This window comes from Oryctolagus cuniculus, chromosome 5 (assembly GCF_964237555.1).
Source record: "Oryctolagus cuniculus chromosome 5, mOryCun1.1, whole genome shotgun sequence".
NCBI classification, from domain to species: Eukaryota; Metazoa; Chordata; class Mammalia; order Lagomorpha; family Leporidae; genus Oryctolagus; species Oryctolagus cuniculus.
This window is the reverse complement of record NC_091436.1, coordinates 44045426-44071853: the sequence shown is the minus strand read 5'-3', so window position 1 is coordinate 44071853 and position 26428 is coordinate 44045426. Positions and strand designations below refer to the sequence as shown.

Sequence of the window (26428 nt, the reverse complement as noted above, 5' to 3'; positions counted from 1 at the left end):
GTATTAAAAAAGCAAGCATTTCAGTGAGTGAAAAATAATGCATGAACAGCAACAAGTAATTCTGAGACAATCTGATGAGTCAGTTGAAGGAGCAGTTGCTGCCTGATGTCAGGATTCTGCCTGCATCAAGTACCAATTATTCTCCAGGGCAAAGCATGCTACCTGCTATATTGCTGGCATACAGTTAATGGTTTGTTGAATGAATGGACTAAAATTCACTCTCATAAACAAAATATGCCAAAATAAATTGTGTATTGAATACAGTTTTAAAAAGAAATCTATTTATTTGAAAGGCAGACCAGAACAAGATCTTTCACGTGCTAATTCACACCCCAAAAGTTCACAGCAGCCTAGGTTCAAAGAGGCTGAGACCAAGAGCCCAGAACTCAATCCAGATCTCCCACATGAGTGACAAGGATTCACATATTTGAGTGATCACCTGGTGCCTCTCAGTGTACATTTGCAGGAAACTAGAATTCAAAGCAGAGACAGGACTCAAACCCAGGCACTCCAATGATAAGGGACACAGGCCTCCTAAGGGACGACTTAACCACTATGCCAAACACCTGCCCCAGATGGAATAAAACTTTTTAAGCAGAAAAAAATTCAAAAATTGACAAACTTATAAAGTAAAAAAGTAAAACTTTTACATGTGCATGTCAAAAACTGCATAAAGTGGGGCAGGCACTGTGGTGCAACAGGTTGAAGCCCTGGCCTGCAACACTGGCATTCCATATGGATGCTGGTTCAAGTCCTGCCTGCTCCACTTCTGATCCAGCTCCCTGCTAATGTGCCTGGGAAAGCAGCAGAAGATGGCCCAAGCCCTTGGGCCCCTGCACCCACGTGGGAGACCCGGAAGAAACACCTGGCTCCTGGCATGGATTCCAGCTTAGCTCCAGCCCTTGCAGCCATTTGGGGAGTGAACCAGTGGATGGAAGTTATCTCTCCTCTCTCTGTAACTCTTTCAAATAAATAAAATAAAATCTGAAAAAAACTGCATAAAGTTTAAAAGAAAATTACAAACTGAAATAAATATATTTATAATATATGAAACAAATTATTTGCTTTAAAATAAGCACTTACAATTCAATAGTAAAAAAATCACTTGAAGAGAAAAATTAATTGTATCAATAGCTAAATATTACAAATAGCCAATGACTATAAGAAATTTCTAACACCATTGATAATAAAAACTAAAATTAAAATGAATAGTATTTCACCTGTAAGATCAGCAATTATCAAACAGTACAGGTTGGTGGCGATAATTCAGGGAAGTGAGTACTCTCAGGTGTTGCTGGCAGAGATAGAAACTGGTCAAATGTTTGTGAAAGGTAATCTGCAGAAAATATCAAAAGTGTTTGGCCGGCGCCACGGCTCAATAGGCTACTCCTCCACCTTGCGGCGCCGGCACACTGGGTTCTAGTCCTGGTCGGGGCACCAGATTCTGTCCCGGTTGCCCCTCTTCCAGGCCAGCTCTCTACCGTGGCCTGGGAAGGCAGTGGAGGATGGCCCAAGTGCTTGGGCCCTGCACCCGATGGAAGACCAGGAGGAAGCACCTGGCTCCTGCCATCGGATCAGCGCGGTGCACAGGCCGCAGCGCGCCAGCCGTGGCGGCCATTGGAGGGTGAACCAATGGCAAAAGGAAAACCTGTCTCTCTCTCTCACTATCCACTCTGCCTGTAAAAAAAAAAAAAAGTGTTTAAAATGGGAATATCATTTGGTCACCTCATTTCTAATAACTTAGATGAAAAATAATTAAAACATTCACTTTTTTACCTAAATCATTATTTCAGCATTCTCCATAATATAAAAATGTAAACATTTAAATGTTCAATATTAAGGAATAAGTAAGTAAATTTATGACATGGTTATACCAAAGTTAAATAAAAAATTGTTTTATGGAATAATAATTAATGAAATGTGGGTATGTTCACAACTTTTTTTACTTTATATAGTTTTAACAGACATATTAAAGTTGTGTGTATTTATGGGATACCATGTGATGTTTCATTATATGAACACACTGTGTAGTATACAATCAGGTTCAATGTATTTATCCTTTCAAGCATTTAACATTTCTCTATAGTGAACCATGATATGTATTTCATTTTTAAAAGTAGGTTACAACACAGTATTAGGCAAAATGATCTTACAAAACATATATATATATATCCTAAAATTGTACTTATGAAATGAATGGTTTGTATACCTTAAAAATAAAGATTTAAATATATATATATATCTTATACAAACATCTTGTATAAACCTAAAAACTCGGAGGAAAACCATCAAAAGGATTTGTGGTGATTGTCTCTAGTTGACATGTTTAAATGGTAATTTCAATGTTCTTACTACTAATAAAGTTTACCAATTTTTCTGCAATGAAAAGGTATTGATTCCATAATATCAAAGCAATAAAAGATGATTTACATTTTCACAAGGAAACAAAAAATAACAGGGAACATGGTCCCCATTTTTGGAGCAAGGATCAATGGGCTCTATGTATGTCTTTGCATGTGTCAATCATATTACTAAGCAGTTGACATGCCTGCTTTTATTTGATCCTCATCCTGTAGTAGGTATCACTAACTTCAAGTTGGAACATAATTCCAAAGCTTATGTTCTTAATCACATGCTTCCTTGAGCCGTATTGTGGAGTAGTCAGCTGAGGGTGGACTCAGAAACTAATTTATCACATGGTTTCTGTGGGAAAACATTTTGGCCCTCTAAACAGTATGGTCTTCAGAAACAACTTTTTCTTAAACTATGCATCATTTCTACCTGTTTGCCCTGTTTGTGTATCACATGCATTGTTCTTGGAAGTAATGTCTAGCAATGGATAGGAGCACTGGCCTAGAAAGAGATTCCCTGAGGCCAACCAGATTATATTACCCATAAAACCCTGAGTAGGCTGGCGCCGTGGCTCACTTGGCTAATCCTCCACCTGCGGCTCTGGCACTTCGGGTTCTAGTCCTGGTTGGGGCGCCTGATTCAGTCCCGATTGCTCCAGTCCAGCTCTCTGCTGTGCCCTGGGAAGGCAGTGGAGGATGGCCCAAGTGCTTGGGTGCTGCACCCACATGGGAGACCAGGAGGAAGCACCTGCTCCTGGCTTTGGATTGGCGCAGCGCGCAGGCCATAGTGACCATTTTGGGGGTGAACCAACGGAAGGAAGACCTTTCTCTCTGCCTCTCTCTCTCTCACTGTCTAACTGCCTGTCAAAAAAAAAAAAAAAAAAAAAAAAAAACCCTGAGTAGTTACTTAATTTCACTGGGTCTGATTCCTCACTAGTAAAATAAAGATTATTACTGTACCTACCTAAAAGAGTTAAATGAGGATTAAATAAACTAATCCACATAGTGCTTTATGGATTTACAAAAGTGTAAGACACATAGCAAGCACTGGATAAATGGTTGCTACTATGATGGTTATTAATATATTCCCTGAATAATAAATTCGCAAAGAGTAGGAATAACTTGTTCCATTGCTTCTGAATTCCTTGGAGAGCTCACTAGATGATTGATTAATCGATGCATTAAAGCTGGAAGTAATTTCTGATGAAAAGTTACCAACACTGCAAATTATCCTCTCTGATTTGACAAGAGTGCTCCCTCATTCACTTTTATTTAGTGATCAGAACATTGTTTTTATCTTATCTGCAATGGGTTGACGAGAAGGAAATCCATTATTTTAAGGCTATCTTGCATTTTCTTATTAAGTATCACCATTACTTACTGACTGAATATTTAATATTTAAATGCAAGCTACTTTCATTTCAACAAAGCCTTTCAGGGAAAGATGTAACTCTATGCCTCCAAAACTAGTTAAATGATGCCTGAGTTGTAAAATCCTTGAATGTTTATTTATGGCACCTTGTAGAAAGGAAATCTAACCTATTTCTCTCTCTCAGCAAGAAAGTAGCAGGAAAGAATCATGGCTCAATCTTTCACTGAAAGTATTTAATCTGAATAAATCCCAAGATAGCTAGCAGTGTTCCTCTACTGTGTAGTACTTTGAAGTCACTGAAGCTGAAAATCTCACTTTAGAAAGTTCCCTTAATCATTGAGAGTATAACTGTGTTCTGATTTTAATTACGGCATGGCAGATTTTAAAACAAATCTGTAAATACTGATGTGCAAGTCCTTGCATAATCATGTGAAAACTGCACAGAGCAGGCAGTAAACATGTTTTTTCATATAAATCAGGGCATATTAAGTAAAGCCAAGGAACCCAATTTAAAGCAATGAGCTCCCCCAGGGCTGAGCCCACAGTGCCACCTGAAGATGCTCTTCTAATAGCTAAACGGCTTACACTGAGAAACAAAGGACATCAGAAATTCCATTGCCCAAGAAAAACTGTCCTGGAATTTTTCTGCTGCTGTAATGTTTTCAATTCGAGTTAGTGACAACAACTAGAATAAGGAAGAAACTTGACTAGCTTGAACAAGCGTAGCTAATGAATTATAGCTCTGTACATGTCACTTCTCTAAAAACTTCTGGTGGCTCTCAAATGACTTCAAGAAGACATCCAGATCAGACCTTCAGCTCCTCCAGCATCTGCCTGCAGCCAAACTCATTTCGCCAAGACAGCTCTCTCCCCTCTACCTACCTTCCCTATGTTTCCCTCACTCCAGCCAGGAATCCCTCATCTTTTCCGATGAGTCACTTGCACTCTTTAGCCCCTGAGTTTCTTTAAAATTTAATTTAAATTGCAATGATTCTATGCACCATTTAAACCTCTGCTCAGTTGTCATTAGTACTTCACAATAGATAAGGCATTAGACATCCTCTTCACAGAATCTTTAAGAGTATATAAAGACATTCCAGTGACAAGACAAAAATTCTTGGGCCACCCCACCTGTCCAACAGGATCACTGTCTCTAATTTTGTGCAAAAAATGGAGCTGCCACTGCTGAAATTTTCCTTCAAAAACTTGTCTTTTCTCCCTTGGTGCCCAAAGCAGGCAGTTTTATGTTTTACATTGACCATGATCTAATTGGTCATTGATGTTTAGACTCCCATATTACCTACTCTGCTATTTCCTAAAAGCAGGACTTGAATCTTGTTCTCCACCTACCACCTACAATGCTGAGCAGGGAACATTGCTCAGAGTAGGTGTTCAGTATTTCAGTGGCTTGGAAATGTGAACAAATGAATTAAGAGAGGCACCGTTTGCAAAAATCAAGTGATGGGTAATGAAAGTTAGTCTGGTTACTGTCCATGATATCTGTCCATAGTCTTCTTGGTTTCATTTTTAAGACATGTTCCCCGCTACTGTACTATCTACATTTTTTAACAAGAACATGTTTCACTGTTAAAATTAAAATATGAACACATTTCTCAGTTCACACCCCAAAACGTAAATAAATAAAACTTTTCAATTTTAAATTTTGCTCAAACTTTTACCGCATCCAGACTCTATGCAAACAACATATGAATATTTAGCAATATTTCATGGGTTCAAACAAAGAAAATATGACTCTTCAAGTGTTCCACCCAAATACCACAGAATTGCCCTCCCACCTTTTAACATCTGATTCTCATGATACTGAGAGGTCCCAACTATCAAAGTCTGTTTTTCTAAGGGTCTATCCTTTAAAATCTGCATAAAGAAACTTAGATAATAGAATAGTCAAAAGGCATTTCAGTATCTAAAATAAAAAGAACTGAACTACAGCAAAGTTGATTTTCAAATCAGAGAAAATATTCAAAGTACATAAAACAAATTCTATTTTGCAAAACAGTGGTTTAATTATAGAATGCAGCATTCATCTCTCCAATTTGAGCTATTCAAGACATTACCATTGCATTTCATGTAGTAACAACCTAAGTCATATCAAATGTAAAACCTTTAATTATTTTGTACTTTGTATATCTAATTATATATAGCTACTTCTATTTCTAGACAAATATATATATACCCATATACATCATTTATGTTTGTATTCTATTTCCTATTCATATTTCATCTTCTCTTTTCAGACTTTTTACATATTGTTGTTGACACAGTTTCCTAGCAAAATCCTGATAGCTAGCCTTGACAAGTAAGTAATACAGTGTTGTGAGTTTTGATTCATGATTCAATAATGCCCTAGGTTCCTCAAATTAAAAGAACTATGGAAATGCACAGTGCCCTTTATTAGATACTCAAGGCACAGTACATTGCCCTCTTCTGAGCAGCAGTTGAGCATGAATCTCTGCTTCCAAAGAGATTGCCCTGCCCCAGTGAATACCACAATTCAACAGGCTGTTATTGTCTTTAAGTATATGTTTCATAGAAATGCAATGAGCTATTACTCAAGACCAAAATCTACCTCTAAAAAATTTTAGTCGGGTAATCACAATACATTATTATATTATTAAATCATTTTGAAGGCTAAATCAAGGAAAAAAGCAATTCTCTGTGCTTTGCCTTTTAACCAACAGATACCAAGAACTACTCAAATTCTTACCTGATAGAACCAATCCAGCTGTCTAGGAGGAAAAAATAATGCTTGCTGTTTCTCGATGTTTCTTATAAAGTATGTATTTCAAATAGTTTTGCAAAAACATTAAAATCCAAAAATAGCCTGCATTTATTTCCATAGTGAATCTAAAATTAGAAATGTTTTATTTCCGATCTATGAAGTTTTTTTTTCCAGATAGTCACCTCCAATTTAAAAATAATCGGATGACAGCATTAATGTGTACACAGCTAATCAAAAATGTTCTAATAAAAGGGTTCAGAAAAGATAGATGCTTATTTGCATTCTGGTGGCAAATTCATTTAGCCTTCAAAACTTCCAATGCACTTGATAGTTTACAAATACTAAGAACCTCTCTTTTTCTTTCATTTTCACCAACTAATGCCAACCAAGTAGACCTGGGAATATTTGATTTTTAATTGTTTTTTGAAACTGAAAACAGAAACTGTGCCACAGAGAATCCACACTTTTGGAAATTTATGAGCCACTGGCTCTAGTATTGTAAATTAATTAATCTTCACAGCTTAGTAGATGGCTTATTTAACTCTTAGGAGATACACTAACATCTTCATTTATGGCTTATTCAACTCCTAGGAGATAAAATAGTATCCTCGTTTATGCATCCTATCATAATTAATAGAGATATTGGAAGGGAAATTTGGATAAAAATTGTTTTAAATAATTAAAATAAAAATTGAAGAGGCTGTGAGTAAGGCAGTTATGGAGTTCTTTCAAAATTCAGGGACTGGGTAGAATTTTTCTTTGGTGAAAAACAATGTGTTTCCTCTTATAAAAATTAGAAAACTCACCATGTTTCTCTTCTGATCTTCATCTTTTCATGATCTTTGATTTCCATTTTATTACTGTAGCATATCAAAATTCTGCGTATATAGAAAGAAGCAGAAAGCTCATTAATTTTAGTAAGAAATTAATCTTATTTATTATATACCCACTATGTACCTAGCATTTGGTTAGAGGTTGAAAACAGTTAAAAGAACCATTTTCATGGCATATGTGAATATATTTCACTGACACCTTAAGAGAGGAGGAAAAAAAATCTGCCAAACCAACTTCAAGGAAACAGAAATGTAAAAGAATTCCCTTAAAAGAAATGCCTTCCAACATCAATTTGACCAGCACAAAGAGTTAACACAGATAGTATTGTTATCTTGTGACTGGGGCATGGAAAACAGACAGCTTGGTATACAACCCTCCTCTCCTCAAGGGTCCTACCATAAAACCAGTGTTCATCCCTGGGCATGTGCTAAGCGCTAACAACATCCTGAAATGAAACCTAACAACAGAGATCAATGTAAACATTCTAACTTCCAGGAAACAGAGATTGGGTACATTAAGATTTCTGACCATGAAGTCCCTGATACAAGGTTCAATAAGTAGCGCCTACTGGCACAAGCCAAGAAACAGGATGCACTTTTTGTGGCTGACCAGGCAAGAGCAATTGTTAAGGGTAAACCAGCTCCCTTTTAGAGATGACTTCAAGGTTGGTGGGCCTAAGCTTGCCCTTGCTTTTGGCTTTGTTTTGCTTTACTGGCTTGCAAATATGTGTCACACAGTGACCCGAAGTTGGCCTGCCTGCTGCCAGCCTGATGTTGGGAAAGGTATTGAAATTTACAAGGATCTTGCCCTTGGCCCCTACTCCCAGGGTGCAGCATTCTCACATTTTAAGGCGTTACCAGCTCCACAATAGCCTTGTAGTCCGGGAAGGCAGCCCAACAAGGCTGCCTGCAGATACACACGTGCTTGTCACCTGCCCTTGCAATTGCAAATAGACTAGCACTTCTCCAGGCAGCCTGGTTGTTTTCCCTTTGCAAGAGAAAACCGTGTAAATAATTATAAGATTTCAGAAGGGGCAAAATACTGGACTTCTCAGTTTGAATGATCGACGTGTAGGCTTCTCAGACTAACATAAAGGTCTCCAAATCACAAAGCTGCCCTAATTTTATTCGGAAACTAAGTTAAAACATGTTGTATAGTGGTATCATACCCTGGTGATCTACGAAGCGAACCAAACACCAAAGTGACAGAGGTTTTTGTGTTTTTTTAAAAAAACGTAATTATAAACAGCATCTCAAAGAATTCACAGAAGCAACAAGTAACAATGTGTGACAGCCGATCCTGAAAAAGCAGAAGGCTCTAAGGAAGGAAAAAAAAAGCAGACCGGGGAGGAGGGTTGGAGGGAGGAAGGTCTCAGATTCGTTCCAAAAATGTTGTAAGGGAAATTCTGAAATCGCAGCAAAACAATCACTTTATTAGGTTATGCTACAAAACTCAAAATTTGTAGGACAAGGTAAAACTTGGCCAAGATCATCAAACTCAATACAGATGCAAAAATTGCCAGCTTTACATAAAACGGGTACGGGGAAGTGTCTGTGAGAAGGCTCGGGGCCATTCCATCTGCAGTTTCCTGATCTCAGCACCCGACATCTCGCCCTCACACCGACGACTTAAATCACAAAAAGCAACAAAACACGGCGGGACGACCAATTTCGGAAAAGCTACCGAGTCTTCCCTTCCCCTTTTAGGTCTGTAGTCCTGGGCTTCCTTTTCTATGGGATTTTGTTTCTAGGAAAGTTCCTTGCATCGTTCGGTCTAATTATCTCATTGTACAAATCTTCCAAAAAAAAAAAAAGAAAAGAAAAGAAAGAAAGAACCGCGGTTCCCTCTGCGCGCTGACTTCCCAGCCCCGGGCTGGGCTCTCGGGAAGACTTCGATCAACTTTCGCAATCAACTTTCGCCGGGAAGCAGGTCGCCGAGGGGAAGGCGGCCTGCAACCCCGCCGCTCTGCCCCTCCCAGGTCCCTTCCCCCCAACACGCGCCACCCCAGGCAGCCCGCAGCGCGCGCCCACCCAGCGTCTGCGAGCCTCTGGACGCCCGCCGGGTGCGCGGAGGTTTCCTCCTGTGCGTGCCTGGGTCCCGCGCGCACTCTCAGATGCAGGCAGACGGGGCGCCTACCGAGGGAACAGGCAGATGGAATACTTGAGGGGAATAAAAGATCTAATGGAAACATCTCGGGCTGCCTAATTACGATTCCTGCTTCAAACATAAATGAGTATACACTTTTGAGGGTGTTCAAAACGCTGCGGTCTTTCACCTACGCATTCTTCAACACTCATACAGCGCTTAACAATGTTCTAAGCGCTTTTAAACTACGACCTTCTTCGCTTAAAAAGTATTTTTAACGGATATGAAATTTGTGTGTGCTTTCGACCGTCCCTGAGATCTATTTCTTCCTAACACCGCACAGCGGTTAAGTCTTCAAAGTCAAATATGGGGAGAAAAAAAAAAAACCTTTAACCAATCGCTGCTTTATTGCAAGCAAATCATTTCCCTCTGCAGTGTTTCCCAACCATTCTAGTGAAATGCATGAAAAGTATTAGCATAGTGAGAAAGAATTCTTGGTTGTGTGGGTTTTTTTTTTTCTTCCATGATGACTTCAGGTTTTGCCGCTGGCGTTTGGAAGCGGCGGCTAATTTGTTCGCGTGGCAAGGTTAATTGCACCTGTAGGCATTGGCTTTGGGAGGGGGAAAAAAAAAACACCAAAGAGCAACCCTGGTTGAGCAGGGAAGGTCGAGCTCGCGTCTAACCGGCCTGACCACCCCTGTCCGGGCCTGGGAGCTCCCCGGAGCGAGAATGCGGTGGCCCCGGCCGGGGCGCCACAAGGGTGTGGGTCCGCTCTGCCCCGCGCTGCGCGCTCGGGCTGCGGGCACTGCCAGTGCTCCAAGGCCCCGAGTCCTGCGCAGGCCAGCACCAGTCCTGCGCAGGCCAGCACCAACCCTGCTGACCGCCGCGCCCGGGGGTCGCCGCCGCCCGCGCGCTTCGCTCCGGGTGAGATTTCACAAGTCTGCGCGTCTCGGGTTTCTGTTCACACGATTCTGAAGGCGGCGCCGCGGGGCGGCAGTGGAGACGGGGCTGGTGGGGACGCGGTTTTGTGTTCTAATGAGGTCTGTGACACGCTGGCCGCACTTTCCCGGCCCGAGCCCGCCTGCACCCAGTCTACTCTCTGCCCCTCCTCTCCTCGTCCCTCGCCCGCCCAGCGCGCATTGGGGGTGCGGAGCGATTGGAGAGTCCTGGGGGCTCCCTTGGAGGAGACCCCCAAAGACACGAATCCACCTGTAGCTCCACGCGCGCGAAGCTAGCTATTGGGCGACCTGTGCCCGGACCACGACCCGTCCGCTGCCCCGCCGGCCCACTCACTTTCCTGCCCTGCAAGAGGCACGGCGCGCGTGGCCGGTGCCCTGGTTCCTCGGAGCTGGGGAGAAAGAGCGGCTTGCAGACGGTTTCACTGAAAGCCCAACTAGAGTTTCTACAGCCCTGCGTCCAGTGCCCTAAGGTCTACTGGACACGAGTGCGTCCGTCAAGAAACAAACTCCCGCTCCCAGCGCGAGCCTCCGCTTTCCGGATTCTAAGGAACCCGACGGCTGCGCCTGCACACACCTGGGTGGTTGGAGGGAGAACGGAAGTGGCTATCCGGTTCATCCGAGTCCGAGAAAATCGAACTTGAAAATCTGCTAAACTGGTGCCCTAAAGACCCGCACCGCGGCCCTAACGCCGCTTACAGCGCCAAGGCGGACGTGGCCCCGGCCAAATCTGCTCGGCGGTCCCGCGGCCGACACCACGTGGGAATCGATAACGGGGGAAGCACAGAGCTGACAGGGAAGCCGCGCGTCCCGCGGCCGGCAGCCAAGTACCTGAGGGAGAACTGACGCCCTTATCTGTCCAGCCCAGAGGCCGCGGACGTAGGCTCGGGACTTGTCAGAAAAGCCAGCTTTGATTTAGGGTTTTCAAAACCCCCAGAGGGCAAGTGTGACCGCTTTGGTCAGCCAGTCAGCAGTTTCGGCCCAGACTGGGGACAGCCGAATGGGGGTGGGAAGAGGCGGTTCGGTGGAGCCCTGGCGCCGCCCGACGTCACACGCGCTCGCGCACACTCAGCCACGCGCGCGGGGTTATTCTTTAAACCCGGCCTGAAACTTAAGGGCCAGACCGCCGGCAGCGCAGGAGGGCGGAAAATCGCCGCCCGGAGCCCGCCCCCTGCCACGCCCGCGCCCGCGCTCGAGCCCGCGCTCTCCTCGGCGTGCTTCCCGGCTGACTCCACAGAACCCGCGCACACGCCCTCAGCACCCTCCGCCCGCCCTCGCGCGCAGCTCCCGGCTCCCAGGTGCTCGGCCGCGTTCCCACGCCTGAACCGCGGCCTCGAGGCGGGCCTTGGAGAGCGCGGCCCCGCCCCCCCGGATTAGCCAATCGCAGCACACGCCGACCTCCGGGGAGGCGTTGCCCGGCGGGCCGCAGGGGCCGGGGTGCGGGGGCTGAAAGGCGGCCCCGCCCGCGCGGGGGGCGTGGCCGGCGCCGGCTCTTGCCGCGGAGCAGGGTTGCGGCGTGGGAAAGAGCTGCGAGGAGCCGACCGCGCCGCCGCCGCCGTCGCCGGAGCCGCGCCCGCGGAGGCCCAGGGTGGGCGGGAGGGAGGGAGGAAGGAGGCGGGCGGGGAGGGCGCCCGTGGCTCCGGCCCTGCGCCGTCTTCTCCACGATGAAGCGTCCTTGCGAAGAGACGACCTCCGAGAGCGACATGGACGAGACCATCGACGTGGGGAGCGAGAACAATTACTCGGGGTGAGCGCGCGCTCTGAGGGAGCTGCCCCGGAGCCCGACGTTCTGTTCCGCCGGCTCGTGGCGGGGAGGGAAGTTCTGTCCGGGATGCTTTTTGCGTGGGGGGCGAGGGCTGTCTGTCGTCTTTCGCTGCGGGGGTGGGGCTGAGGGGGCGCGGGCCGCAGCCGGAGGGGAGCGCGCGGGCGTGGGAGGGAGCCCGGCTGTCCGGAGAGACGCCCCCCGCCACTGCAACTGTTGGGGGCACTTTCACAATGGGCCAGGAGAAAGGAGAAATTAGTCTGCGGCGGTGGCGCGTTTCGGGTTGACCGTGCGTGACTTGGCTGACCCGCAAGCGAGTGGCGGCCGCGAGGATGGGCAGGGCATCATCTCCTTGACGCGCTGGTCCTGAGCCTGCGGGTCGCGTCGAGATCCCAGGAGCCAGACCTCCTGCTTCCTGTGGCACAGGCACATGAACCGAGAGGCGTTTTAGCGCCGGGCCGGGTCAAGTGATAATTGCTTCTAATTGGCATCCCCAGAAGCGCCTTAATTATTTATCTGCAGCTGTCAAAGAGCGAAATCCTTCCTACTTTTGGAAAACTACTTTGCTCTCCTACCCTATTTGTAATAGGTACAAACCACAACCTGCAGACGGTAAGAGCAAAGATGTTTACGTGAGACGTGGGTTGCAGAGAATCTAATTTTAAAGTATCATTATGTCATCTTAAAAAATGTCCGAAAAACGGAAGGTGTCACGTGAAAGGTGAAACCAATAGAAAGGGGGTGAGAATAATAGGGGACAGTTGATTCAGAAATAGGATCCAGAAGTGAAAAGGTGAGGTAATAGGAACCTGGTGTGTGCAACATTTCTAAAATGGAAAAGAGCAAATGACAGAAACCTGGAGAATTTGAGAACGCAAGAAAATGTAGTACCCATGAGTTAGGAAACACAACAGATACAAACTAGGCAGGACTATGAAAGTGTCCTGACCAGACGATAATTTGATTGAACTTTGGAAAAATAGCATTTCATTAGCAAGCTGCTTGAGATTTAAGCTTACACGGACCGCTGAGAGGTGGTTTCATTTTCAAAGTTTTTCCTAGTACTAAACCTAATTTTAAGTTTCCTATTAGTGGCATAGTTAATTTAGGACATGCTTTTGGAAGATCAGTATGCCACACATTAAATTTGTTCATTTTGCCCTATTACGAGATATGACTGAAGATTTGAAATATACAATAACTTGCATTTATTTTAAAGATTGCATCTAGGGACAACAGTTTGACATGTGATGACTCTATATCTGATAGTGGTGCTTAATATGATTCTTATTTTTAAAAGTGCTATTACTTTGTTCAGTGTGTGTGACAGGAAGGAGGAGGTAGGATTCTATTAGCCGTTAATTGACTTAAGAAATATGTGGGAGTAGAACTAGGAAGTATTAATATGTAATTTCTCACCCTAACAACTCATCATTGTTTCACTGGGAGACTCAAGTAAGATTCAGGGTCATTTTTGCCAATGGATTTGACATCTGTATTAGCACGTTACAGATTTAAAACCAAAGGGACATAATTCCTACCTGAAAAGAGTCAGCAGAGTTAAAAGTGCAATCTGTTAAAAGTGAAGCAAGAACTAAGACTAAAATAACACAGACACGATCTGTGCGATCACTTTGTACTTTGGAGAAACTTTTGTTATGTTAATGCAACACCTGATATACTCTTCCTATTTCCTAGGCAAAGTTCTGGTTCTGTGATAAGATCGAATTCTCCAACAACCACATCTCAGATTATGGCAAGAAAGAAAAGGAGAGGGGTATGTGATTTCCCCCCCCCATTTTATTTCGCGTAACCCAGCCTAATGTGCAACAGTTCTATTTTTCCATTGTGAGTAATTTTATCATTTGTGTATTCATAAACTTTTGTTGTTTTGCTTTCTTTGGAATAGATTATAGAGAAAAGGCGCCGGGATCGGATAAATAATAGTTTATCTGAGTTGAGACGACTGGTGCCAACAGCTTTTGAAAAACAAGTAAGCTACCCCCATCACATACCGCTCCCCCCTGCCCCCCCAAAAAAACTCAAACAATCTGATTCTCTCATCTGGGGATGTGGGTTCTTGTTAAAGCTCATTAAAATAATGGTGTATGTGCCCTGATCTGGCACAGAGCAGCTATTTCAATAAAATGCTTTGTTGTGGCAAAACTATTAAAAACATAATCCATCTTGAAGTTGAAAAACATTTCCATTCTTTAGCTTATTTTCCCCTTAAGGGTAAGACTGTTCATGCTTTCTCTGTTCTTTCTATGAATACCAGTAGTGGTTTTAAGACCGCGTTGTATATAGTATTCTTCCCTGCAAAAAAAAAAAAAAAAAATTATAAAGTATTTTTTTTTTTGCCAAACTGTTAAGTAATCCTTTTATTTAAAAAATAAACCCCAGAAAGGAATATCTGTAGTTCTGCTTCCCAAATAATAATTCTGATAACATTTATCAAGCCACATACTTCCATTTTTTAATCCCAGGGCTAATAGAATGATGTTTGATTTGGTACACCTTTTTGGATTTGGTAAAAACCAAATTAGTCGTACATGCCCTTTTTCAGACTTCAAGCTTTGCTTTACCAAAAAGAGTTTGCATACTTAGAAAAGTAGAAAGCCAAATGTTTAAATGTTCTTTGTAGTTTAAAAAGTTGTGTTTCTCTTTGTTCGGCGGTAGCCAAAGGCACGGATTTCCAAGCGCGTCGTTCAAAGGATGTGGCAACATGTGCTTGTTGAAAATATTTTTCATTTGGTTCCAAATAGAGTACAAGACAACAGTTGTTTGTTTATTCCATTTTGTTGTTTACTTCATGAATCCACAAACATTGTAGAGCAAGCCCTACAAAGCCCTTGGAAATTATCCAGAAACTGCAGTTTTGGTTATTAGTCACTTTCACTGAAGCTACTTGTATACCTTCTTGTAAAAGTTGAACGTTGACAAAAATGCAGAATGAAATGTGCTATTGATTATCCATTTTTAAGACAAAAAAGACACGCAGTCTGTATACTGGGGCTGTCTTTGATAAGCAAAATGTAACATGGAAATGACAGTTTTGATGAGTAGCATTTTCAAAGATTGGCTGCAAAAGGGACTGTTAGTCTGCCCTGGGGTTGTTATTATGTCCAGGACAGAAGTGTCCTTAGTTAGGAGCAGTCAATTTGGTGATTTCTTTTTCTTGGTTTGTTAGATTTTTTTCCCCCCTTAAATGTTGACTTAAACCTTAAAAGCAGACCTCTGTCGTTTGGCAGTTAGTTACCATAAACACAAGCTTTCCCACTTGGGGAGCTTGGCTACCAACCCTAGGGAGCTGGCCCTGTCACAATATGATCAGAGGAGTTCTGTAGAGCAGTAAATAACTCTGGCGTTCATACCCGTGTACTGAGTGTTGATAATTTAACAAAATAAGGAAAGTATAGGAACCTGAAGTAAACTTTAGTATCCTTTCCAAGGTGGGAGAAAAAAAAACTCCGGCATGTTGGTTTAATTATTTAGCCCTTCCAGGAAATTAGAAGCCACCCACAGTCCCCTGGGACACTTGAGGTGGTAATTTGCATTTCAGTGGATTTCTTTAAGTTGTTGTATTTTAAAATAAGGAACATAAAAGTATATTTTTTATTTTAAAACTATTCTAAAAGGTTAGAGAACCTTACACATTTATGGTACTGACTAAATGAGTAGTTAAGTTATTCCTTATTATCTTGGAATTCACAGTGACACCTGCTGGTGATTACTGAAGACACACCTTAAAAAGCCTCTTATTTCTGCTTTAACTGGTCTAGTTACCTTAAGGACTTACTAGAACTTTCTGTATTTAAATTTTTAAAGTAATTTACTAAAATCCTGTCTCCTCTCTTTCCAAAATTGGTATTTAACTGATCTACATTTCAGCATTATATAAAAGACTATTGTAGGTTTCAAAATGTGTGACTAACCAAGACACTGATAGTTGGGGTAGTTTAGGAGTTTAATTATTATGATTTAAAAGTTATTTATTAGGCCTTATTTTAGTCTTTAAAAATTAAAATGGCAGATACCTGTCAACAGATGTGACACAATAATGTTTTCAAGTAAAATTTGGAAAGAATTCAGATTTTTCTGTGAAAACAACAAAATTTTCTAATGAGAGGGAAAATTGAAAGCATAATACTACTTTCAGCAAATAACATTTCATATACATTTCTATAGGACATATGAAACTTTGATTTTTTTTTTGCAGGGTTCTGCAAAGTTAGAAAAAGCTGAAATATTGCAGATGACAGTGGATCATTTAAAGATGCTTCAGGCAACAGGAGGTAAAGGTAAGTGAGCGACTTCATTTTTTTCTCCTTTTCCACCTTTCTCTTTGCAGTTCCCCCTAATATTGTAAAGCAGTCATAGCTGAACAGTCTTTAACAATTCTTTAACAAGCTGCAATAGGCGGTCCCAGATTAAAGCCATGGAAATCAATGCTAATGGCAGGATTGAACTCGTGGGAAAGAACTTCTGGAACAGAAGAAACACTTGACCCTGGGCTTGTGTTTGCGTTCATAATACTGTGAAAGTAAAGCCTCATTCACAGCGGCCTAGTCAGAGATTTGTTTGGGGCTTCACAAACACATGCTGGAATCTGTACAGAAAGGCAAAACAAACACACAAACATCCCAACACAAACAGAAGGCTAGAGGTAATCTCTCCTCTCTTTCCATTAAAGCAAGATTAGGACTCAGATCACCTAATTATTCCAAAGAAAGTGATCCTAGGATTTTTTTTGTTTGTTTTTCAAATTTTGCTTGAATTTGGTTTTAGACTGAGCAGAGTGAAGTGCAGGTAATGAAGCTCTGTGTTAGAAACCATTAATGGAGTAGGGTCAGACAGCAAAGGAGCAGGTGCTCTGGGCCTAGGGCCCTGGAGAGATGCCATCTGTGTGCTTTATCATGACTTAGAAAGAGACCCTGGTCACATGCTGAAAACAGACTGAGACCCTGAGACCAGAAACATTCCTTCAGATTTCATTGTCCCACTGCCCCACCCATTACTCAGACTTGATTTTGCCATTTTGTCTCTTTTTCACCCTTCAAGGAAGACTGAAATTTATCTTAGCCAAAGGTGTTACTCAGCGTAGTTAATGGATAAGGAGAGGGTATCACAGGGCTGCAGCTGAGGTCTAGACCCCTCTCTGTGCTCAGCATTAGTCTTTTCTTCTTTCCCCCTCCCCTTATCCCCCTTCCCTTCCCCTGTGCTTTCTGGTTTATTTTTTTGAAAGAGTTAAGAGGCTGGTGCTGGGGGACAATGCTGTGGCGTAGCGGGTTAAGCCGCTGCCTGCAGTGCCAGCATCCCATATGGGCACCGGTTCGGCTCCCAGCTGCTCCACTTCCGATCCAGCTCTCTGCCCTGGCCTGGGAAGGCAGTGGAAGATGGCCCAAGTCCTTGGGCCCCTGTACCTGCGTGGGAGACCCAAAGGAAGCTCCTGGCTTCTGGCTTTGGATTGGTGCAGCTCCGGCCATTGAGGCCAGTTGTGAAGTGAACCAGCGGATAGAAGACCTTTCTCTCTCTCTGCCTCTCCTTCTCTCTGGGTGTAACTCTATCTTTCAAATAAATAAGTAAATCTTAAAAAAAAAAAAAAAAAAAAAAAAAGCTGGTGCTATGGAATAGCAGGTAAAACTGCCACCTGTGGTGCTGGCATCCCATAGGAGTGCCAGTTCAAGTCCTGGCTGCTCTACTTCTGATCTAGCTCCCTGCTAATGTGCCTGGGAAAGCAGTGGAAGATGGCCTAAGTACCTGGGCCCCTGCACCCACATGAGAGATCCAGAAGAAGCTCCAACTGTTGTGGCCATTTAGGGAGTGACTCAGCAGATGGAAGATCGATCTCTCTCTCTCTCTCTCTTCCTCTCTTCCTTCCTCTTTCTATATAACTCTGCATTTCTAGTAAGTAAATAAATCTTTTTTAAAAAAAAAAAAAAAGAATTAGAGGAAGAGAACTTCTATCCACTGGTTTACTCCCCAATGGCCACAACAGCAGGGCCTGGAACTCCATCTGGGTCTTCCATGTGCTTGGTAGGGACACAAACACTTGAGCCATCTTCCACTACCTCCCCAGGCACATTAGCAATAAGTCAGATTGGAAGTTGGGCAAACAGGACTTGAATTGGCATCCACATTGCATCGATGTTGTAGGCAGTGACTTAACCCACTGTGCCACAACAATATCCCCATCAGTGTTAGTCTTTTACTACATAGCATTTGGATTCAGGATCAGCACTGGGGTAGGGCATTGGAGGAAAGTTGTTATTTACCAACTAGTACCAAAATATTTTCAGCATTTCATTCCTGTATGGCCATACTACCAGAAACTCTAGGACATCAACCTGACTATAACCACCTTACCTTTGTCAGGTGTGAGGGTAGGGACTGTAGTCATTATACAGGGAAGCCCACGTGGTGTGACCAGGTTGCACTTTCCCTAAGGAACTATCCTAAATGAATAGAGTGACATAGGAAGCAAACATTCTTACATACTAGAGGAGAGAATTGGATTAACTCCTGGAAGCTGATGATCCAGCCCAGCCAGGCCACTTCTTGCTTTTGACCTGAGACAGAAGTACTGTGCTTCCAGCAGGTGAGCCTCAGAGGCCTCTATCTCCACAGTATTACCTCAGGCTGGTAAGAGACCAATTGTGTTACTGATGTGCAAGAAAAGTTGTTTCACTGCTCTGCCTCCTTTGACATTGTCAGCCACTGGCCAAGAATTCTTACCAGGGTTTTGGTTATGTGGCATTTGCTGTACTTCAGTGCAATCCTGTTCCTCAGCTTTATTATAAAATTGAGCCATTCTTGGCTACTCTGCCATCCTAGAATTCATCCCAGAATAATTTGTGATCAGACATTTCCAAGCAGGCTCCATACATGTTGGGTCAGTGCCAGGTCACTGGCGAGGTCATCACCCAGCAGGGTGTGTAGGTCTTGAAGAAGGGATGTGGCATTTGGAGCTCATATTGTTGAAGACTCCCAGCTGCCTCCTCTCCCAGTGGAAAAGGAAGCTGTGGGAAGCTGGGATGCCTGACTTCAAATCCTCACTCTACCATTTAGTAGCTCAGTGACGACAGCAGAAATTATTAATCTTGTGTGAGTCCCAGTTCTGTCTTCTGTAAAATGAAGTCAGTGATAGTGTCTACCTCGCAAGGTTGTGTTAGGAGTTAAGTCTCTTAAAGTCCATGGAACAGGGCCAGGCATTTAGCATAGCCGTTAAAACATTGACATCTCAGAGTACTCAGGTTTGAGTTCTGGCTCCCACTGCTAACTCCAGCTTCCTGCTAATGATAATCCTGGGAGACAGTGGTTATGGTTTAAGTGGTTGAGTCCCTGCCCAACCATGTGGGAGGCCTGGACTGAGTTCCTGGTTCCCAACTTTGGTCCATTCCTGGCCATCGCAGGCATTTGGGGAGTGAACCAACAGATGAGAGCTCTGTGGCTTGCTTACTCGCTCTCTCTGTCAAATAAATAAATGAAAACATTTTTTCAGAGACTGTAGAACAGTGGTAAGGGCATGTATGCTGTTGTTGGCCCAGTATCTATTTTATAGGAGATAGCTGCTCATAATCACTTCCCTCTGTAGTTAACAACAGCGTAGGAATCACATAATTTATATTCCTTAAGATGCAACAGTGGAGTTGGCCATATACAACAACATAGCTGGCAAACCACAGATTGCACTGATTTCATGACTGCTAATGAAAATTCTTGGATGCTCCTGGCTTTCCAATTCTGATAGTTCATTGTTTTTCACCTGTCTTGGCATGCCAGTAGTTGCTAGAGAGGACTTAAGAGTATCCTGAATTTCTAACCCTCTCTGGATTTCAGGAGTCAGTCACCACTAATCAGGACCTCCTTCCTTCTCTTATGGAAATGAGAAGCCTTCAGAGAGACCCTGAGGACTGAAATGTGAAATCTTTCCATGGAGGCTCCTCCTCAGGGATAGCTTTTCCTTCTAATCCCAGAGACTTAATTCTCTGACCGTGCCATTGTCCTGGGATGATAATGAGTTCTGCCACTGATTTTTTGACCTTTTATAATATTCTCTTAAATCTGCTTTGTGCTGGCCGGCGCCGCGGCTCACCTGGCTAATCCTCCACCTGCGGCACCAGCACCCTGGGTTCTAGTCCTGGTTGAGGCGCTGGATTCTGTCCCGGTTGCTCCTCTTCCAGTCCAGCTCTCTGCTGTGGCCTGGGAGTGCAGTGGAGGATGGCCCAAGTGCTTGGGTCCTGCACCCACATGGGAGACCAGGAGGAAGCACCTGGCTCCCGGCTTCCGATCAGCGCAGCGCGCTGGCCACAGCGGCCATTTGGGTGGTGAACCAACGAAAGGAAGACCTTTCTCTCTGTCTCTCTCTCTCTTTCACTGTCTAACTCTGTCAAAAAAAAAAAAAAAAAAAATCTGCTTTGTGCTGTTGGTTTTGTTTCAGTGGTGTACATTTGTGTCCCAGTCATCTTTTTGGGACTTCCACATTTCTGTTTATAGGCACTGAATATACGTGACTATTGTTCAAAATGCTTTGATTATAGATTACAATAGCCTAATTTATTTTTATTTTTATTTATTTGAAAGTCACAGTGACAGAGACACCAAATAGTCAGAAGCTCCATCCAGGTCTCCTACGTGGGTGGCCGGGGCCCAAAACTGGATTATCTGCTGCTGCTTCCCTAGGTGCATGAGCAGGGAGCTGGATCAGAAGCAGAACAGCTAGGACCTGGGACCGGCACTCCAACATGAGATGCCAGTGTTGCAAGTGGCAGCTTAATCTGCTGTGCCAAAATAAAGGCCCCAAGATAGTCTTAGTAGATGACAAATGAAACAGTAATTCTTTGATCTGCAAAATCATGAAAAGATAATGTAATAAATGCCTTAAATGAAAATAACCTCCTTTGAATGTGAATATCTCCCATTCATATAAACACTTATCTGAAAATGAGTAGTCTAAACCTTTCATTTGAAAATTACCTTTTAAAAAGTTGCAAATGGGAGCCAGCATTGTGGTATAGTGGGTAAAGCCACCGCCTGCAATGCCAGCATCCCACATGGGCACTGGTTCATGTCCCAGCTGCTCCACTTCCCATCTAGCTCTCTGCTAATGACATGGGAAAAGCAGTGGAGGATTGCCCAAGTGCTTGGACCCCTACCACCCACTTAAGAGACTTGGAAGAAGCTCCTGGCTTTTGCGGCCATCTGGGAAGTGAACCAGTGGGTGGAAGATCTGTCCCTGCTTCTATGTAACTCTATCAGATAAATAAATCTTTAAAAAAGTTGCAAATGGAAAAATGCTGTGCATACTGGACATTACTCATTCAGTGTAGCTATTTCCCCAAATGTCTGATTATTATTGTCTAAATTGCCACTGTAATAATCAGTTACTGTTTTACATTCTAATATACTTTGTTTTAGTGAAAAGGGACTCTGATAGATGCGGCCCCACTCCAGCCAGTGTCATGATCATAACCAGAGATGTGGGGTGGTGCATGCTCACTGACATAACACGATTTTTCCTCAGGTGGATGTCATAAGTCTAACCAGTGAAAGAGATAACATATTCGAACTTTTGAAAAACTAGGAGTTACAGTAATCGCTCTGTAAAACAACCTTATATTGCCTGTCAGGAAAAAAAAATCTTAAAATTAGTAACCAGCTCGTTCTAAAAACTCACTTTGTCTTCATTAATCTTTTTCATACAAAGTAGTGACAAGATGTTTCAATGTGCTGATTTTAAAAAGTCAATCATTTGCACGTTGCACGTTTGTTGAGATTCTAGCGCATTTCTAGAGCAAGCGCCCAAGCTGGGACACATGGGGCTTCTCCGTGCAAATCCCACGAGCATAAGGAGGTTTCGGGCGAGCTCTTTACAGAGACAGGGAGACTGGAACTGTGATGTCCAGGATGAAGTGTGCTGGGTCACTGCCTGTCCCAGGATAGGAAAGCCAGGGCGGGCCATGTTCCTCGTCCTCCCCCCACCCCCCGCAATGACAATGATGGTTAGTCACAGAACCGCCCAGGCGCGTGGCGTTGCCGCGTGTGAGGTGTGGCAGGACGAAGGCCCTATTCAGGAAAGGCTCTACCGGTCTCCCCAGGACACAGGGTGGCATCAGGGCGCCCCTGTCCTGACTGCCATATGTCTCCCCTCTCTCCTTACCCCCACGTGGTCCACACCTCCTCCTAGGCTACTTCGACGCCCACGCTCTTGCCATGGACTTCATGAGCATCGGCTTCCGAGAGTGCCTGACGGAGGTGGCGAGGTACCTGAGCTCCGTGGAGGGCCTGGACTCCGCAGACCCCCTGCGCGTGCGCCTCGTCTCGCATCTCAGCACCTGCGCCTCCCAGAGGGAGGCGGCGGCCATGACGTCCTCCATGGCCCACCACCACCACCACGCGCTGCACCCGCACCACTGGGCCGCCGCCTTCCACCACCTGCCCGCCGCCCTGCTCCAGCCCAACGGACTCCACACCTCGGAGTCGGCCCCTTGCCGCCTCTCCACGACTTCCGAAGTGCCTCCGGCCCACGGCTCTGCCCTGCTCACGGCCACGTTTGCCCACGCAGACTCCGCCCTTCGGATGCCATCCACCGGCAGTGTCGCCCCTTGCGTGCCGCCGCTGTCCACCTCTCTCTTGTCGCTGTCAGCCACCGTCCATGCTGCGGCCGCCGCCGCCACGGCAGCTGCACACAGCTTTCCTCTGTCGTTCGCGGGGGCCTTCCCCATGCTCCCCCCAAACGCGGCCGCAGCAGTGGCGGCAGCGACGGCGATCAGCCCACCCTTGGCCGTGTCAGCCGCCTCCAGTCCTCAGCAGACGAGCGGCGGAACAAACAGTAAACCTTACCGCCCCTGGGGGACAGAAGTTGGCGCCTTCTGATTTTTCCCTGAACTTCTGCAAGTAGCAACTGAATGTCCTTCATTTCAGAATCGGCTTCAGACCTCTCACCGTGAAGGTAGCCATACAGATACCTGCCTACAGATCCACAGAGGAACAATAAAGCTATTTGAGACACAACCTCACACGTTGGAAACGTGGTATTGTCCTTTTGTCGTTTGTTTGTTGAAAGGCAGCTTGGTAACTGACATCAGCCACTTTGAGAACTGCACCCTTGTTTCCACTTAGAAGTTCCCTGGAAAATGCATGGGCAGAACCATCCAGCAGGGCGTCAGTATGTCTGCCTTGGGGAAGAAAAATGCCCCGACTGAATTCTCTTGAAAGTAGATGGAGGGGAAAAAAAAGAAATACTCGATTTCCTAAGTGCCTGAGCTAGGAAAGTTTTCCTGTGAACATGCAATATTGCACACAGAAAGGAGGGCAGAGGGGTTAGGTAAGGGAAAGAGAGGGAGACACGCCCTGCATTGGGCTGCAGACATTTTAATACAATGCCAGAGAAGGGTCTTCTCTCAAAACCACGGGTTTTAGTGGGCAAAGGAATTGTTGAAAATAATTCTGAAGTTGACAGAGCTTATCTTAGTTTTCTTTCTTTGTACTGACTTGCGAATTGGTGACATTTAGGAATGCAGTGGCATAAGCAATTATTCATATTCCATCAGTGCTCACATTAGCAAGCATTTCTCCTCTGCCTGCAAGCCCCTGGGTACCTTTCCTTTTTGATGGTTCAACATCTGGTGCTGCTTTATCTAAACAGTACATTTATATAGTGCACCTAGAAACAGTTGCCTGTGTGCCCACCAGAAGCTGTTTGAGTCATGCCAACTTGAAAACTCCCAGTTCATAAGAGTTTGGATTAATTTATTCAGTCTCATTGGGACTATTTTTATATATTTATCCTCATCATTTTCTCCTGAAAATGTGTAACATCTATTCTTGTCGCCTTTGGGGACAAGTTGCAATTCTAGAGGTGATGAGACAAGGAGAGAGCGTTGGGAAGAAAGTCATGATTTGTAAATGCTCTTTGTCAAGTTAGTGATTGTGTTTGATCCCAAATCAAGATGAATGTATGCAATAGGATGTATATAAATTATTTTTGTTCTGCCTAGACTAGTGCAACATAATGGTGTTTTGGTTTTGTTTTTTTGGATTTGTTTAATGACAAAATAATCTCTTAATACATTGAAATGGAGCACGTCAGATTTTATATTTGAAAGAGACACAGCATGTATTATGCACTTCATTTCTCTGCTGTGTGGAGAAAGCAATAAACCTTATGAGAATGTTAAACATTATGCAAATTACACTTTGAAATATTTGTTTTAAAATTACTGTACCTAGTATTTTTCGCATTACTTTGTAACCTTTTTCTATGCAAAGGTCTTTACATATCACTAATTAAATGATGTCCGTTTTGACAATTTTTTATGTGGATGAGTTACTTTGCAGAATGGAAAATTGACATGAATTTCAAGAGAGGCCACCTTTGGCTAACAATTTAAGCCATGGCTTTTCTTTCTCCCTTTCAAAATCATTTGACTAATTTATCACAGCTTGCTTGAAAATAACATTTTTCTGAGTTTGTGAATCAAACATAGGCAGGTAAGACACTTGGAAGTGAGAAGTGATCAGTTTTCTCTGCCTTTTTTTTTAATTCATTTGTATTTATTTTTAAAAAATATTTTAGTATGTTATTTATTTTCACATTATTTGAAAGGCAGAAACAGGAGCCTGGAACTCAATCCAGGTCTCTCACATGGGCAGCAAGGACTCAAGTACTTGAGCTGTCATCTGCCTCAAGGGGTGCACGTTTGTAAGAAGCTGGATCCAAAGTAGAAGAGCCCAGCCTTGAACTAGGCACTCCAATAATGCACGTGTCCCAAGCAGCATGTTACCCACCAGGCCAAATGGCCACCTTTCTGCCGTTTAACTGTGGGTCTTGGAAAAGTGCAAATACAAGACTTCCAAATGAAAGTATAGCAAGTACAGGATAATAGAGTTGTCATACATTTTTTAACTCTGAAACATTAGTAGAACATTTCTAAAACATCACATACATGCATGATAGGAAAATACAAGATGACTTCAAAAGGTCAATGAAAATGCAGTTAAAAGATTACTTTGTAAAATAATTTGGAGTCATATATGTGGAATCTGCAAAAAGTTCATGGAAAGTGAGTATTACGATAAAACTGCATTCCAATTTTTATTTTTTACCAAAATAAACCATCTTTCCGTTATACTTTTCTGTGAAGTACCCTAGTACATACATCTTGATAGTAAATCTTTGTATCTCATGAACACTTCTTCTGTTGTGAAAATGTGGTTATTTCCTCCTTTCTAATGAAGCCTTAAATAGGCTACTATAGGGGTCGGTGCTGTGGCATAGCGGATAAAGCAGTGCCACATCCCATATGGGCACCAGTTCAATTTCTGACTGCTCCACTTCTGATCCAGCTCTCTCCTATGGCCTGGAAAAGCAGTGGAAGATGGCCCAAGTCCTTGGGCTCCTGCACCCACGTGGGAAGACCTGGAGGAGGTTCCTGACTCCTGGCTTCGGATTGGCACAGCTCCAGCTGTCGCAGCCAATTGGGGGGTGGCAGACCTTTCTCTCCCTGTCTCTCCTCCTCTCTGTGTGTAACTATAACTTCCAAATAAATAAATAAAAAGCTGCTGTAGCGTTCCTGAAGCTGTTGGGCCAAACATGAAAACAGACTGTGGTGTGATGTGTGTCAGTGTGCTCCAAGGAGAAAATGGGAGGCCACTTGCATTATTTTGACTTTGAAAATCAAATGCAAGGTTTGCCTAATTTCTTCTGTCAATAACTGTGGGAAAACAAAAATTGGGCAAATCCATATCACTTTATTCATCCTGTCTGTAAACCCTGTGGTTCTTTATGTATTCAAACAGTTTTGATAGAATTAGCAAATAAGAAAAAGGCTTTAGTAGGATTTACAATTTACGTTTTAAGCACAATTTACAGGCAGTAGGCATCAAAATAACTTTCTACTTTGTAAAACTTCATTCTTTGCTGATTGTCCTTATCAGCTTTTAACAAGCTACTTTTCCTTTTCTGAAATGTAAACTACTTTAAAAATGGAATTTTTTTAAAATTTTGGATTAAATATTTTAAATTGTCTTCCTCCTTCCCTCTCTTTTTTTCCTTTTTTTTTTTTTTACATTCTTTCAAGTTAAATATGGGTCATTACTTTTCAATTTAATTGGTTAAACTGTTCCATTTCAAATGAATTGATCCATTAACAATTTTTTAAAAAGATTTATGTATTTGAAAGAGTTACACAGAGAGAGGAGAGAGACAGAAAGAGAGTTCTTCCATCTGCTGGTTCACTCCCCAGTTGACCGCAACAGCTGGAGCTGCGCCATTCCAAAGCCAGGAGCCAGGAGTTTCTTCCAGGTCTCCCACACGGGTACAGGGAC

At 43.6% G+C, this 26428-nt stretch overlaps 1 protein-coding gene and 1 long non-coding RNA gene across 3 annotated transcripts in view; one reads left to right on the top strand and one right to left on the bottom strand.

The window, feature by feature from the left end:
- The window catches only part of LOC108177469 (uncharacterized), a 101375-nt gene extending 89713 nt beyond the window's left edge, over nucleotides 1–11662 (bottom strand). Inside the window, exons 1-2 of the long non-coding RNA XR_001794288.3 lie at nucleotides 10916–11662; nucleotides 7270–7341 (exon numbers count right to left, since the gene is read on the bottom strand). This is a non-coding gene — a long non-coding RNA (uncharacterized lncRNA). The remainder of the gene's footprint in view (nucleotides 1–7269; nucleotides 7342–10915) is intronic.
- A 199-nt stretch (nucleotides 11663–11861) lies between these two features.
- Nucleotides 11862–25296, top strand: HEY2 (hes related family bHLH transcription factor with YRPW motif 2). 2 transcript variants are annotated; one of them, XM_051854369.2, is made up of 6 exons: nucleotides 11862–12085; nucleotides 13799–13877; nucleotides 14010–14093; nucleotides 16320–16401; nucleotides 22287–22931; nucleotides 23024–25296. In XM_051854369.2, exons 1-6 carry the CDS (start codon nucleotides 12003–12005, stop codon nucleotides 23047–23049), a joined length of 999 nt encoding a protein of 332 aa, XP_051710329.1. In that variant the 5' UTR covers nucleotides 11862–12002; the 3' UTR covers nucleotides 23050–25296. The 2 variants fall into 2 exon arrangements, with proteins under 2 accessions (XP_051710329.1, XP_002714849.1); XM_002714803.5 differs by having other exon boundaries at nucleotides 22287–25296.
- The last annotated feature ends 1132 nt before the right edge of the window (nucleotides 25297–26428 follow it).

Excerpts from the sequence above, each read along its gene's own strand:
- HEY2 (XM_002714803.5), top strand. The coding sequence starts at position 12,003 with ATGAAGCGTCCTTGCGAAGAGACGACCTCCGAGAGCGACATGGACGAG. Across the intron at positions 12,086-13,798 it reads AGCGAGAACAATTACTCGGG|GCAAAGTTCTGGTTCTGTGA; the intron begins GTGAGCGCGCGC and ends CCTATTTCCTAG. Across the intron at positions 14,094-16,319 it reads CAACAGCTTTTGAAAAACAA|GGTTCTGCAAAGTTAGAAAA; the intron begins GTAAGCTACCCC and ends TTTTTTTTGCAG.